The sequence below is a fragment of the Lycium ferocissimum genome, chromosome 8 (assembly GCF_029784015.1).
Source record: "Lycium ferocissimum isolate CSIRO_LF1 chromosome 8, AGI_CSIRO_Lferr_CH_V1, whole genome shotgun sequence".
NCBI classification, from domain to species: domain Eukaryota; kingdom Viridiplantae; phylum Streptophyta; class Magnoliopsida; order Solanales; family Solanaceae; genus Lycium; species Lycium ferocissimum.
The window spans coordinates 12,707,552-12,722,200 of NC_081349.1; the positions used below are offsets into that span (position 1 = coordinate 12,707,552).

At 33.1% G+C, this 14,649-nt stretch overlaps 1 protein-coding gene and 1 pseudogene across 1 annotated transcript; both read left to right on the forward strand.

Annotated features, from left to right (window-relative positions):
* The first annotated feature begins 1,156 nt into the window (after positions 1–1,156).
* LOC132067268 (F-box/FBD/LRR-repeat protein At1g13570-like) lies at positions 1,157–3,807 on the forward strand (annotated as a pseudogene).
* Positions 3,808–10,090: 6,283 nt separating this feature from the next.
* On the forward strand, positions 10,091–13,832 carry LOC132066040 (F-box/FBD/LRR-repeat protein At1g13570-like). Its single transcript, XM_059459441.1, has 4 exons — positions 10,091–10,403; positions 12,540–13,400; positions 13,488–13,652; positions 13,758–13,832. Exons 2-4 carry the CDS (start codon positions 12,573–12,575, stop codon positions 13,830–13,832), a joined length of 1,068 nt encoding a protein of 355 aa, XP_059315424.1. The 5' UTR covers positions 10,091–10,403; positions 12,540–12,572.
* Positions 13,833–14,649: the final 817 nt, after the last annotated feature.

Here is a 14,649-nt window from a genome sequence, read left to right on the forward strand (position 1 = left end):
TGACTATGTATATGAGGTATCCTTTTGAAACTAAATCCAATCAACTAAAGGCCCAAAATTTAGTGGCCAAAATTCTTTTTTATATTTGAAATAGAACTTATAAAACATATTTTATATATTCATTTAACATATTTTTAATATATAAAATATATTTCATACATGTAAGGCTATTCGGTTCGGTTTGGGAATTTTTTGGCTTTTTGTATAAATTAAAAAGACCACCCTAATTATTCGGGACGGTTATAAATTTAAATAAAAATCCACAATTTTATTGAAAAAACACTATAAATCAGTTCGGTATGGTTAGATTCGGTCAATTTTTCATATTTTTTTGACACCCCTACCCATTAACACCCCTATTAACTTGTCGCTCTTTACTTTTGGTTAAAATATTGAACTTTAAACATGCATATATATGTGAACATTAAAATAGATTCTATAAGGGCCTAACTATAGTTTACCAAACTTAAAAAGAGGCAATTGCAATTTATCCATCTTAGAATATGCTGTTGCCCTTTGGATTTTCAGCATGAAAGCTTTCCTCTGTAGTTTCTTCCAAACACCACATTGAGAAAGCAGAACTAATTAGCCATCAGGTTCATTTTCTTCTTTTCTTTTACTTGCTGTTTTCTTCATTGTTAACACAACTCATGTGCTTTTATGGTTCTCTAAAATTTTTAAATCAAGATTGCATTTTTATTTTCTGGATATAGTTAAATCAGATGAAATTGAATTGAGGTTTGCTTAAAACTTGATGGGGCAAACTAAAAATCAATTTGGTACATGTAAGCCGAATTCTGACACAATAGGTTAACTCCGTTTACTCAAATTAATCCAGTGTGCTCCACTGTTTGGTAACAGCTTTTAAGTTGTGATAACTAAAACAACATTTTTGGGTGCTTTGGATTGAAGGGAAATGTTTTCCTAGGAAATATGCAGTTTTCTTACTTATTTTCTTGTGTTTGGTAAGTAGAAAATTTAAAAGAAAAAAAGGCTTAATACGATGACTAAGTTCCCGTATGTGCGGGGAGGCTTAAGGAAGCCGGACCACAATTATTTGTCAGACGTTAGCTTACTGCCATCCCCCATAGCATTTACCTAGATTATATACAAATGTTTTTGAAAATAATGTCCCAAAAACATTTGTATATAATCTAGGTAAATGCTATGGGGGATGGGGGATGGGGTTGGGGTGTGGGAGTGTAGGGAGGAGGCAATTATTGCGGGATACTAGGAAGTCTCAAGTGTTACCTAGTGATGTATAATGCTATAAATAGAAGATTATTTTTCTGTATAGCCATTTGCCAGCAAAAAGACTAGATTTACAATTGGATCATAGGAGTCGATCACCTCTTCAACTTAAGTTGTTCTGCGGCTGATGTTTCCGCAGCTATAGATTCTATAATTATGTTAAAATGAACTCAATAATGATGGGATTATTCAGTTTAGAGTTTAGAGTTTTTACACGTACCAAAGACACCTCAAAATTATTCGCATTACTTGAGATAGAGCTACTAAGAATTCTAATAGTAAAGCTATTAGTGACAAAATTAATAAACTAAAACAGAAGTTAGTAAAACTACTATAGTTTGATGCCAAATCTTGCCAAATTGGAGAACTTTTTTCACCTCGTAGCTATTGATTTCAGTTAATATTCTTATTACTTATTAGCAGCAAAAGATTATATAATGTGATCCTTGTTTATGTTCATTCATTTTCCCTTTATTTTTGAGCAGGTAACGTCGTTTTCCCTTTTGAATAATAGATCTTAATAATATTTTGGATGTGTGAAGTATTGATGGGATTCTTGCTGTAAATATGCTAGTCATTCATATTAAGAGGATATTAATGAGTGATTTAAATATAACGCGCCTTTTCTTTTATTCTTAGAGTTGTGGCATGTTAATTTAACAATGTGAAAAAGCAGTTTTGTGATGTCTGTGTAGTGTGTACTCTGACCAGACAATTTGGAGATTCTATTGTATTCTTGTTTAGTTTTTGCAGATTATTGTTGGCAATCATTTAATAACATGCCTCCAAATGGCAAAAGGCAACAGTTATCTCCCCCCGATGTACTTAGCAACATTCTCGAGAGTGTAATGGATGACATCCTAATGAGATTGCCTTTACGAGATTCTGTAAGGACAAGCATCTTATCGAAGAAATGGAGACATAACTGGTGCAGACTTCCACAATTGAGGCTTGATGAAGCACTTTGGAAAACTAAAAGGGATCTAACAGACCTTACAAGTAACTTTACAAAGATTATCTACCACATTTTGACCCTTCATGCAGGACCAATTACAAAGTTTACCCTCTCCATTCCTCATTTGGATGGCTGTCCTAATATTGACAACTTTTTTTATTTCCTCTCTAGGAATGACATTCAGCATCTTGTTCTTGAACTCCCAACCGAGGGTAACCGATACAAATTGCCTTCTTCATTTTTCACATCACATGTTTGCATTTGAGGCATTTGACTCTCAATAACACTTTATTTCATCCTCCACCAGTCTTTAAGGGATTTGATAGGTTAATTAGCCTAGAATTAAGTAATGTCACAATTTCTTCTGAGTTGCTTGGAAGTTTAATCTCCCATTGCCTGTTGCTTGAGCATTTGGTGCTGAAAGACTCACATGATTCAAACCCCATAGAAATTAGTGCTCCCAAGCTGAGGTCATTTGTCTTATCTGGCAAAATACATTTTATACATCTAAAGCATGTCCCTCTTCTTTCCAATGTTTCATATGAGCCTACAGAATTTTCTTTAGAGACAGAACATGATCTTGCCAAGATTTTTGAGTCTATTCCTGCTGTTGAGAATCTCTGCTGGGAATTCAGTAACCAGGTAATGTTGCTTCATGACTTAATTGTAATGCATTTTCATAGATGTACTATGTTTTGGGCTTTGAGTCATCCTGATTTTTGGCATCTTCTTCCTAGGACGTGAATCCTGGACCGATTGAAGTAATACCAACAAGGCTTCCGTATGCTCTTAACTGCCTAAAACGCCTTTACCTATCTCGGATTTTTCTGCAAGAATTCTTTGAGTTTTCATTTGCTCTTTGCTTGATAAGAAGCTCCCCAAATTTAGAAGACATTGAAATTGAGGTTGTTAATGATGGTTTTTTCTCTCTTTTTCTTTTATATGTGTTTTTCGTATGTAATGGACTTTCTTATTCTGCATGTTCATTTGCTTCAGTTTTAAATTCAGCCTCATGGGTTTTTCTTGATCTTTCTTAGGCCTGTGCTAGTCGCGATGAGGACTTTTGTGAACCTGTGCCTCGGGATGCTATTGATGAGATTCCTGCAAGCTTCTCAGATATGACATTTAATCACTTGAGGACAGTTACGATTTACGATGTAGCAGGAGGAAGGGCTGAAATGCAGCTTATCAAGGTTTTATTGGCCAAGTCTCCAGCACTGATTAGAATGGTAATCAAGCCCTGTGGAATGGAAGATAAAAAATCATTCAAAATACTCGCGGAGATAACAAAATTTCAGCAGGCGTCATCTAAAGCAGAAGTTGTGTATAATGTAAATTAGTATCCATATCACATTCCTACTTGATCTTCACGAGTCTTTAATCCTACAATGATCTTTGGCTAAAATGTTTCGGAAGTTGAAGGTGTAAATAAAAACGAATGTTGATGCAGCAGTAAGGCTGTGTTTTGCCTCTGCCACTGTGAAAACTATCAGTTTGGTTCTTTAGGAACATAAGTGAATCTGCATAGATGTTTTTGACTAACCTGTTTAAAAACATTAAACGAGAAATATTTTTTACATTTCATATCTGTTCTGGAAATATCTGTGAAATGAGACTTCGGTTATTTATTTCAAAGTTATGTTGTGTGTTAAATTCCCTTTGACAAGCTTGAAGCATTTTCTCCCCAATTTTAGTAATTGTCCACTAGCTGTTGTATATGCAACTTTTCTAATTATTAGTGAACTTGTTCGCGCTTTGAGCGATTATGAAAAAAATTAAAAAATTTATTAAATATTCACTATATATGCATGAAAAAATTAAATTCTGTAGACTAACTAATTAAATATCTGATATCAATCTTTTCCAGTTAACTACACAAATTTCAAAATTTTATGCAGCTTTTATTAATTATAAAGTATGGCGTTTAGTAGTATATCTCTACAAATGTCATATATTTCTTATAGATTTATTCTTTATTTTCTTATGCCAAAATAATATTTTGTTGGCCACACAAACAGTGCTTACCCCAGTTGACATCTTTCATTTTGATCAAAAGATTAAAAATATCCTTCCTTTCACCTATTAGACCTCAATTGCTTTAACATTAATTTCCGACTTTAAAGTGCTCCTCCTTTTAACGGAATTATGAGATGACACATGTGGGTATTTATTAATTAAATAAGTGGCACAGATCTATTGTTTCATGTGGCCCCAATCATAAATAACCTGATCCATCAGGATTAACCCAGAACAACTAAAAATCACTTGCCAGTAGCAAATCCTTCGATGTTTCATGTTTTGTGAATGAACAAATTAAAAAGACAACAATAGCTTCTTCACTTAAAGCTGCGAGTTTTGGTTTAAAATCAATGCAAATAAGCTCCAATCTATTGAAGATCTAGGTGCAACTCATCTTCTTCATCCTTTAACCACGGTAAATACTTAGAAATCCAGCCCCAACAATTCATTTCAAACAAATAAATTTTGATAGGTCAGGTTAGTGATGGATCATTTAATTTTACAAGTTGTCCTTCAAATGGGATGGTCTTTAATTTTTAGCCTTCAAATGGCTGATCTTTAATTTTTAGCCTTCAAAATCGAATTTATGCCTAGCATGCATAAGTTCTTTAAGTGTGTAGGGCATAACTTATAAATATTATGATGTGAAATTATAAATTTATGCTCTGTGAAAAAGTTGTTTGTTTTAAGGGCCAAAAATTAAAGACCAACATATAATGGGGACAAAAGTGCAAATGAACCGCTATGGATTGATTTTAATATCTGCATGGACCAATAAGTCAGTATTACCTATTTAATTATGTCATCTCATCATTCTATTAAGAGGATGATCATGCTTAACGACAAAGATAATTTGGGTCAAATAGGTGGAAGAAGGGGTATTTTAACCTCAAGATCAACAGTAAAGGCAATTGGGACCAATAGGTGGAAGAAAGCAATTTAAATCTATATATAATATAAAGCTAAGCATAGACAAGGTGATGTGGCACCTCTCTATGGCCATCATTCTTATTTTTTTTTTATTTTTTTTTTGGGCGTTTTCTCATTTTTTTGCACTTATGTGTCATGTTAAAAAAACCTAAAAGGATATTCATTTAATTAACTCCATTAATTATGTCTTAATTATGTTACTACATTTAACACTCTCTATAACATTTATAAGAGAAACATTTACATTCATTATATTGTAATAAAAAATCTGATATTACTACCCAACCTTTCCCATTCCTTATAATTTACTCTCATTATTTTTGCAAATTTGTCTTCTTTTTATAAAGTCAAGTTGGAATGTGGAAAGACCACTAGAATAATTCCAATTTATTACTCAATTAAAGGGTAAGATATTAATTGAATGAAAGATGACAGGTCTCTATATGAATCGTTTTCTTTTTCTTTGCACAGAATTTGAGTTATAAAATTAAACGTTATTTTTATGCTGTAATTAAATGTGAGAATTAATGCATATAAATCCATATTATCATATATAATAAGGTTGTAGGCTGCTCACAACTTCTTCCCATCAGTTGCAACGATATGGACTTTTTTTTTGCCTCATTTTGTTTTCGTTGATTTAATTTTTTGGTTGTGTTCGTGTTTCAGGGAGGAAAAGAAAGAAGGCAAAACTTTGTTCCTTTGTCCCATGAATAGAACTAAACCATATGACTTTGGTAAGTTTCTTGTCTTTATATTTCATTTGCTCTTTCTTTTACCTTTTTTGTTTCCTTCTTTCCTTTTTTTTTTTCCTTCTCAATGTTATATTAATCAAGGTGATGTTGATGAAGTAAAAATGGGATTAGCAAAATGGATAAAAATGTTATAGTAATATGTATTTTTCATCTATTAGCTTTCTGGTCTTTTTCCTAATTAATTCGTTTTATATATTAAGTTTGTGTACTTGTGGTGGATAGTTCGGGAAATATTATTGAACATCATTTGAAATGTTGGTCTTTTCTTTTTGAATGATCTTGAGGGTCTATTCTTCATGCATTCTTGATCATGCAGGATATATGCTTTGAAGATTTTTTCCTTTAATACCACATATTAACATTTGTTTGAAGACTTTTTCATGAGAATATCACTCTAAAATTTGCAGGATACTAGATAGCGTTATTGGTGAAGGTGTGACTGAGGTTTACAGGACATAATTCAAGGAATGCAATTTTAATTTGGAGGAATTGATAAATGATTGCAAAGCAATGCTTAATAGTAGAAACGGACGACAAGATCAATAGTAAAAGAAAAATTAAATTGGAAAGAAATGTTACAAGCTTTCTTTTCCCATACATACTTGTGTAAATATATTTGGAGCTCACATTTCAGTCATATTATAATGAGAACAAATTACTACAAGATTGACATAAATTTCGAGATGAAATAACAGAAAATGAAAGTAGATGGGCATGTTTTGTGCTATTAAAAAAAAGAGTATTTTTTTTTTCCTTTTTGCACCTAAAATACGGAAGACAATCTCGTGATATTATGGAATGAACTACAATTGAAAAATTATTACTCTAGAAATGTATTCATATGCTTATCTTTTTTCTTTTCAAATTTAATTGCTTAACTCATCTTTTAAATTTCTAATGATAGAAATGCTAAGGTAATTAATTTGTACATTCAAATTCTTGAATCCCACTTCCAATATCATTTACATTCATTAAGAATCCTCTTAATTTCTTTCTGTTACGTTTTCTTTCCCAGTTTCATTTCAACCTTTCGAAAGTGTAATTTCTTTTTGACTCTTCCTATATTCTCTCACTTCATTTATTCTTATTCATCTATTTTAATTGAGAGTGATTATTTTATTTTACACCATTGATTAACAAAGTAAGAAAACAAAAGAATATATTTGAATTGATCGAGTAGGTTAAGATCTTTACCGCCTCATGTGCTTAGCACACTCAATTGTTTAATAGATATCGATTTTTTTATAATAAAAAGTATGACATTGTTCAACTCTCTATTGAAAGAAAGAAAGTTGAATACTTATATATATAAATTAGATGAGAAAGTTGAATACTTATATACATAAATTAGACGTACAATGAAATCATATTTTAAATTTTTGTTATACACATGCACATTAAGAGACACCAATTTGTTAAAATTATTTTTATGTTAAAAAAAAAAGAGTTATACCTATATGGATTAAATAAAAACACAAGTGTATTTAAAAATGAAAACGCTTAGGTGATGAAAAAAATAGATAAAAGTGTAAAATGAAGTGTTAATAATAAAACACATTAAAATTAAAAGTGTGATTTATATGAATTTGTATATTAAAAGTAAATTTTAAGTACTTTAATAATTAGATATTAAAAAGATCATTCCGTTTATAAGCCTAGGTCTTTCAAGTAAGGGTGTCAAGTGGGCCGGGTTGGGCCAGACCGGGCCATTTTAAGGTGGGCCACAAGGGGCCGGGTCGGCCGGCGGCCGGTAAGTTGGGGGTCGGGGGTGGGGGGCGGGCTTGGAGAGGGAAAAGGGTGTCCGGCCCACCACCTGGATAGGGGCTACACCTCGGCCAACTTGGCTGCCGGGCCGGTTAAAGTTAGTGGGCCGGGCTTTTTTTTTTTTTTTTTTTTTAAGTTCTAACTTCTAATACAAAAATAGACATTTACATTTACTAATAATAATAAAATTAACATTTACATCTAATGATAAAATTGCTAAATTAAAAAAATGTTTAGTCGTCGTCAAATTCAAAAAGCTAGCCGTTGTAAATTTAAAAATTTAGTCGTTGCTAATTTTATTTGAACCCCTAAATTTATGAATAACTTCACTTTGGTCATATTTTCAAAACTATAAATACCCCTCCATTCTTCTTCATTTTCACACAATTTTTCCACAATTCTCTCTTTATCTAAATTTGTCATTCAACTAGTGTACATTACTTCACCTCCACCTTCTCCTCGAGTTTGAAGATCAACCTCGAAGTGCGGTGTGGATGCATTTTGAGCGAGTAAATGAGAACATGTTAAATGTCAACATTATGGTGACATATATCTCCACAAGTACGGAGCGTCGGTATTATCCTATTAGGGGTGGGGGGGTGGGGGGTGGGGGGGTGGGGGGGGGTACAAGGTGTTGCGTAGACACTTGTGAAAAGGCATGAAATTGAACTGAATGATTTATCAAAGGTATATTTGTTGAGATAAGTACTACCACAATCTAATACATACTATATACTGAAATGTATCAAAGGTATATTTGTTGAGAAAACAAGATTGTCTAGCTTTAAAATACAATTTTAAAGAAAACTAAAGTGCTCCGTAAAAAGAGACTCCTAATTTATTGGGATATAATGTTTTTAAAATATTTATTATTAGTAATAAATGTAGTACTTATCTTTTTTTTTTTTTTTTTTAATTTGAAGTGGGCCGGGCGCCATCAACCGGGCATCATGGGTCGGTCATGGTTCTACTTTGTCCGGCCACCCCTGTGCACACTTTTTAGTGGGTTTGGGCGGGCGTCGGGTTTACGGGCGGGTTCGGGCCACGGGCCCACTTGACACCCTTACTTTCAAGACCGTATCGCGCGGCTAAATTTTCTAGTAGTTTCCAATATGTTAGGGACATTCCGTAAGGGCCTAGCTATATTTTTACAAAAAAAAAAAAAAAAAAAAAGAGTAAATGCAATTAACCCCTTTTACCATATGCTGTTGCCTTTTGGATTTTTCCAAACTCCTAAGCTTCTTCCAAACTCCTCCATTGAGAACACAATTGATCAGAAACTCTCCCTCTTTATTATTGGTTAAAATATTGGGTTATCAACATGCATATACGAAAAATGGTAAAAAATATCCTCAACGCATTAAAAATGGCTTAAATTTTCCCTCATTTCATCTATCGCCCTTGACGTTAATCTTTAGATTAAAAATGTCCTTCCTTTCGCCTATTAGACCCCAATTGCTTTAATGTTAATTTCTGACTTAAAAGTGTCCCTCATTTTAACGAAATTATGAGATGGCACATGTGGGGATTTATTAATTAAATAAGTGGCACAGATTTATTGGTTCATGTGGCCCCAATCATAAATAACCCGATCCATCCGGGTTAACCAAAAACAACTAAAAACCATTTGCCCGTACCAAATACTTTGATGTTTCACATTTTGCGACTGAATAGATTAAAAAGACAACAATAGCTTCTTCACTTAAAGCTGCGATTTTTGGTTCAAAATCAATGCAAACAAGCTCCAATCTATTGAAGATCTAGGTTCAACTCATCTTCTTCATCCTTTATCAACGTTAAATACTTAGAAATTCAGCCCCAACAATTCATTTCAAACAAATAAATTTTGATAGGTCAGGTTAGTTATGGATCATTTAATATTACAAGTTGCCTTCAAATGGGATGGTCTTTAATTTTTGCCCTTCAAATGGGCTAGTCTTTAATTTTTACCCTTTAAAATCAAACTTATGCCTTTAAGGGTCCGGGGCATAACTTGTGGATATTATGATGTGAAAATATACACTTATGCCTGCGTGAAAAGTTTTTTGTTATAAGGGACAAAAATTAAAGACCATCATAAAATAGGGACAAAAGTGCAAATGACCCGTTAAGGATTGATTTTAATATCCTCGTGGACCAATAAGCCAGTATTACCTATTTAATTTTGTCATCTCATAATTCTATTAAGAGGATGATCATTTTAACCGTAAAGGATAATTTTGGTTCAATAAATGGTAGAAATGAGAAAAAAATTCCAAAAATCTGAGAAAAAATATAAATAGCATTCTAGGTCATAGAGAAATGTCACATCACCTTGTTTATGTCAATCTCATAATTCTTTTAAAAGGATGATCATGTTTAATGGCAAAGGATAATTTGGGTCAAATAGATAGAAGAAGGGGCATTTTTAACCTCAAAATCAACATTAAGACAATTGGGATCCAACAGGTGGAAGGAAGCAATTTAAATAGTTTCCAAGGATATTCCATAAGGGCCTAACTATAGTTTTACAAAACTAAGAAAAAGAGGCAAATGCAATTAACCCATTTTACCTTTCCCAAACTCGTAAGTTTCTTCCAAACTCTGTTTCTTGATTGAGAAGTATAGGAGTGAGTACTTCACAATTGGTCGCTCTATTTCTCCTTTAACAGAAACTCATGTGCTTTCTGTTATTTTGGAAAGAAAAGGATGCTACAAAGTGTTGGATTGGTTTGAAATTAGGGCTTGATGTAAGTATTTCCTATTTATATGAGCTCTTTCTAGTGGTAAAACTACAACACGTCATTTAGTTTATGGCATAAGTCATTTTTCACTCCTCTATTACTTGGGGTGAACTTAATCAAACTATCACCATCTTAGATCCTCTACTAATATTACATTCTATCATATTTATGTCCAACAAAGCAACAAGTAACTTAGAATGTAATATTGGACATGGTCTATTTCATATAAAAGTTTGACGGGCATGTGATAGAAAGGGTGCTCGAGCGCATTTTTGGTAACTCTGGTGTTTTGTGAAAGATGAATGCTATGTTTAGGTGTTGAATAGACTCTTTTGTTAGTTAGGGTGGGTGGTTAGCAAATAAATTAAGTTGGTGTGTGTGCGAGGATCATAAAAATATCACCCCTCCAACTTTAGCAGTTGTGCATTTGATGTTTGCTGCAACTATAATAATGTCGAAATGAACTTCGTAATATTAGGTATGACAGGATTGTTTCAGTTTCATAGTATTTTTACTTACCAAGCAACCTATGAGCCTTTGACTTATGATATTATGAGAATACAGGGGCGGAGCTACACTATATCAAGGGTGGTCAGATGAACACCCTTTGCCGGAAAATTATACCGGGTATATAGGTAAAATATTGTAGTTTATGGATAAGTAACTAACATTGAACAACCTTGGAACAACTGAATGGCTAAGCGTGTTCATGAGCGAGTCTTCCGTCGTTGGGTTCGATCCACCGCTGAATCAATTTTTATGCCAGTTTAGTTAAAAGCAAAGTCTATTTGACTTTGACAAGCATGGCATTTCTTTGGAATTATTACTCCGGAGTAGCTGGATACCGTCTTCTAGTTTCTTTTCTTTTTAAGTATTATTTTTTATATTTTAGTATTAAAATATCATTAAAGAGATAAACCTTATATTTTTTTTTAGTCTTAAAGTACTCTGTATCGTCCAAATATTTACTAGCTTATCAAAAGAAGAAACATAAGTAGATTAATCATTTATATAATTAATTGAATATAATAATATATTAAATCCCGCCAAACACATATAAAAGTGATTTTGTTTTTTCCTTTATATGAAAAGATCTGTATTGAAAAATGAAGCTCAATGTAAACTCTAATCCTAATAAAGATATTTAAATTGGTGTTTTCATTAATATATTACTAATAATTATATGTATATACCTCAAAAATCTCATCTTAACTAAATTTATAAATATATTATTTTAAAATTGTTGATATTTTTCACACCACATAAAGTATCAGATAGTTTAACTAATTTTATTTTAAAATAAAGTCTATTTGATTTTTTTTAATTACTCCAAAAAATCTATTTAAAATTTTGTTGTCTTCAACTCGTCGGAGCCGAAGTGGAAGTTGTATGGTTCATTTTTCATTGTTTTTTCCTCTTTTGTTAGCTTTCAACTTTTTTTTTTTTTTTACTTTACTGGTGCCTTGTGAGTTTCTTTACCGGACACCCTTGCAGTGACTTTCTTTGTTCAACTAAAATTTTCAACAGAAACCCAAAAATACATTTTACATCTAGTTCTTGGATAATGTTTTGGTTAAAATATTCTGTGCATCCATTCATTGAGAAAAATATTTATTTTTTAATGTTTGAACACCCTTGATCAAATTTCTGGCTCCGCCACTGTGAGAATACAGCTATTATGCTTAATTAGGCAAAGCAATTTTTTTTTTTTTTTTTTTTTTTTTTAGCAATTGAGTGAAAGCAACAGAATATAGGACAGTTTTTCTCCTTCTTTGTAGCTATCCGTCAGTTGATAAGCTTATAGCAGCAAAGGCAATGTGAGTCTTATTTCTCTTCTTTCATTTTTCCCTCTTGAATAATAAATTGTAATAATCCCGAGGATTCAAAAAGTATTGATGTAAGGGTTCCCGCTTAAAGAATATAATTCATGGATATTAAGAGTAGATAACCGATCGGTTCCAATGCACATTTCCTTTTCTTCTTACCGTTGGGGCATGTTGATTTACTGATGTGAATAGAAGTCTTATGCTTCTTTCAGTTGTGGCATGTTGATTTACTGGCGCAAATAGCAGTTCTCTGTCGTATGTGTTATCTGTCCGGACAGTTTAGAGATTCCTTCATTTTCTTGTTCACTTTTTGCAGATCTTGACAGGCATTTACTGATTCTTGTGTAAGATGCTTCCTGAGGGCAAAGGGCTTGGATGTCAAAGAGTACCTCCAGTTACAATTAGCAACCTTCCTAATAATGTAATCGATGTCATTCTAATGTGTTTGCCCTTGCGAGATGCTGTGAGGACCAGCATCTTATCTAAGAAATGGAGGTATGTCTGGAGCAGACTTCCAGAATTGACGCTTGATCAAACACTTTGGGAGACAACAAAGGACTTCATATCCCCCACAATTAAATTTACAAACATTATCTATCACATTTTGACCCTTCATTCCGGACCGATTATGAAATTTACCCTCTCCATCCCTAACCTGGGAAACTGCCCTAAATTTGACAACTTGATGTATTTTCTTTCTAAGAATGACATTCAGGATCTTGTTCTTTATCTTCCAAACGAAAACCCATACAGCTACAAATTGCCATCTTCATTTTTCACATGTTTGCGGATGAGGCATCTGGCTCTCGCAAATTGTTTATTACATCCTCCACCTGACTTCAATGGATTCGATAGGTTAGTTAGCCTAGAATTATATGAAGTCACAATTACTTCCAAATCTCTTGAAAGTTTAGTCAATCGTAGCCCGTTACTTGAGCGTTTGGGGCTACGGGGATTATATATTCAAGATCACATTCAAGTTAATGCTGCCAATCTAAGTTGCTTTAAATTCACAGGCAGTATAAAATCTATTTCTTTTAAAAATGTCCCTCTTCTTGAAGAACTTTTTCTTTGGGATACAACACCTTCTGAGAATGCAGGGGAATCTGATATTGCCAAGTGGTTCGACTCTTGTCATGCTCTTGAGCATCTCCATGTGAATCACGGTGTTGTCCAGGTAAATGTTGCTTCACGACTTCATTGTAATGTATTTTCCTGTAACATCTGTTGGGCTCATCCTGATTTTTGGCATTTTTCTTCCTAGTCCTTGGCTGCAGGAGCTGGTGAAGTACTAACAAAGCTTCCTTGTGCATTTAACTGTCTTAGACGTCTTCGCTTATCTGATATTAGTCTGAGAGAATTAGATGAGGTTTCAGGTGCTTTTTGCTTGATAAGAAGCTCCCCATATTTACATGATATGGAAATTAAGGTTTGTTTGGCTTTTCTCTCTCTTTCTTATGTGATGTTTTTCATACTTTCATGCTCCTTATATCCTCAGTAACTTTAGAGAAATGGGTTTTCGTTTACATTTTAGGTGTTCAATGACGACGACGGTGAAATTCCTGCACTAGATTGTTATAACCCGTATTTCGTACGACGGGACATTTAATGCAGGCGAACAGTGAGAAACCGAACAAGGCATTACAGGCAACATAATTTTAATGTCCGAGTTGGTAAATATATTAGTCAAGTCCCCAGTGCTGGTGAGAATGTTGAAAAGGTTAAGGAGTAAAAGGAAAATTTACAAGACTCAAATATTGTAAAAGACTAATAAAATTTCGCTGGGCATCAACTGAAGCAAAATGGTCATTTGCCATATTAGATGTGAGAAAAAGGGATGACCAAATAAGTATCTTTTAGCAGACCAAAGAAAGGAAAGAAAATGCTCTGGCAGTTAAAGAAAGAATAATAAAAGAAAAATGTCGAGATGCAGTAAAATGTTGTGTTCTAACCTGCTTGGAGATATGAAGATATATATATAGGATGCTTTGACTTTTGTTTGATCACTGTGATAAAAAAAAAAGTTTAAATTTGATTCTTGTTATTGATTCATCTATGAAATGAGACATGGCTTGAACTGGCACTCAGTGTTTGTTTCAAAGTATGTTGTGGACATTCTCTGCTTGATGAGAGATCACTGTAACAGTCGTGAAGCATTTTCTCAAAATTTTATGCCAGCAAGGTTAGAAGAAGCATTTTTCCTTTGCTTCTTGAAAAGGTTGGCAGCTGGCACTTTATGCAACTTTTATTAATTATTCAGTATGGTGTTTAGTAGTATATCGAGTAGAAATCTCATATATTTCTTATGATTTATATTCTTTATTTTCTTATGCCAAACTAATATTTTGTTGGCCACACAAACAGTTAGCTAACTCGATTGGAATTAATCATTTTGATGTGATGCTTTGAGTACCACAACATGTGAA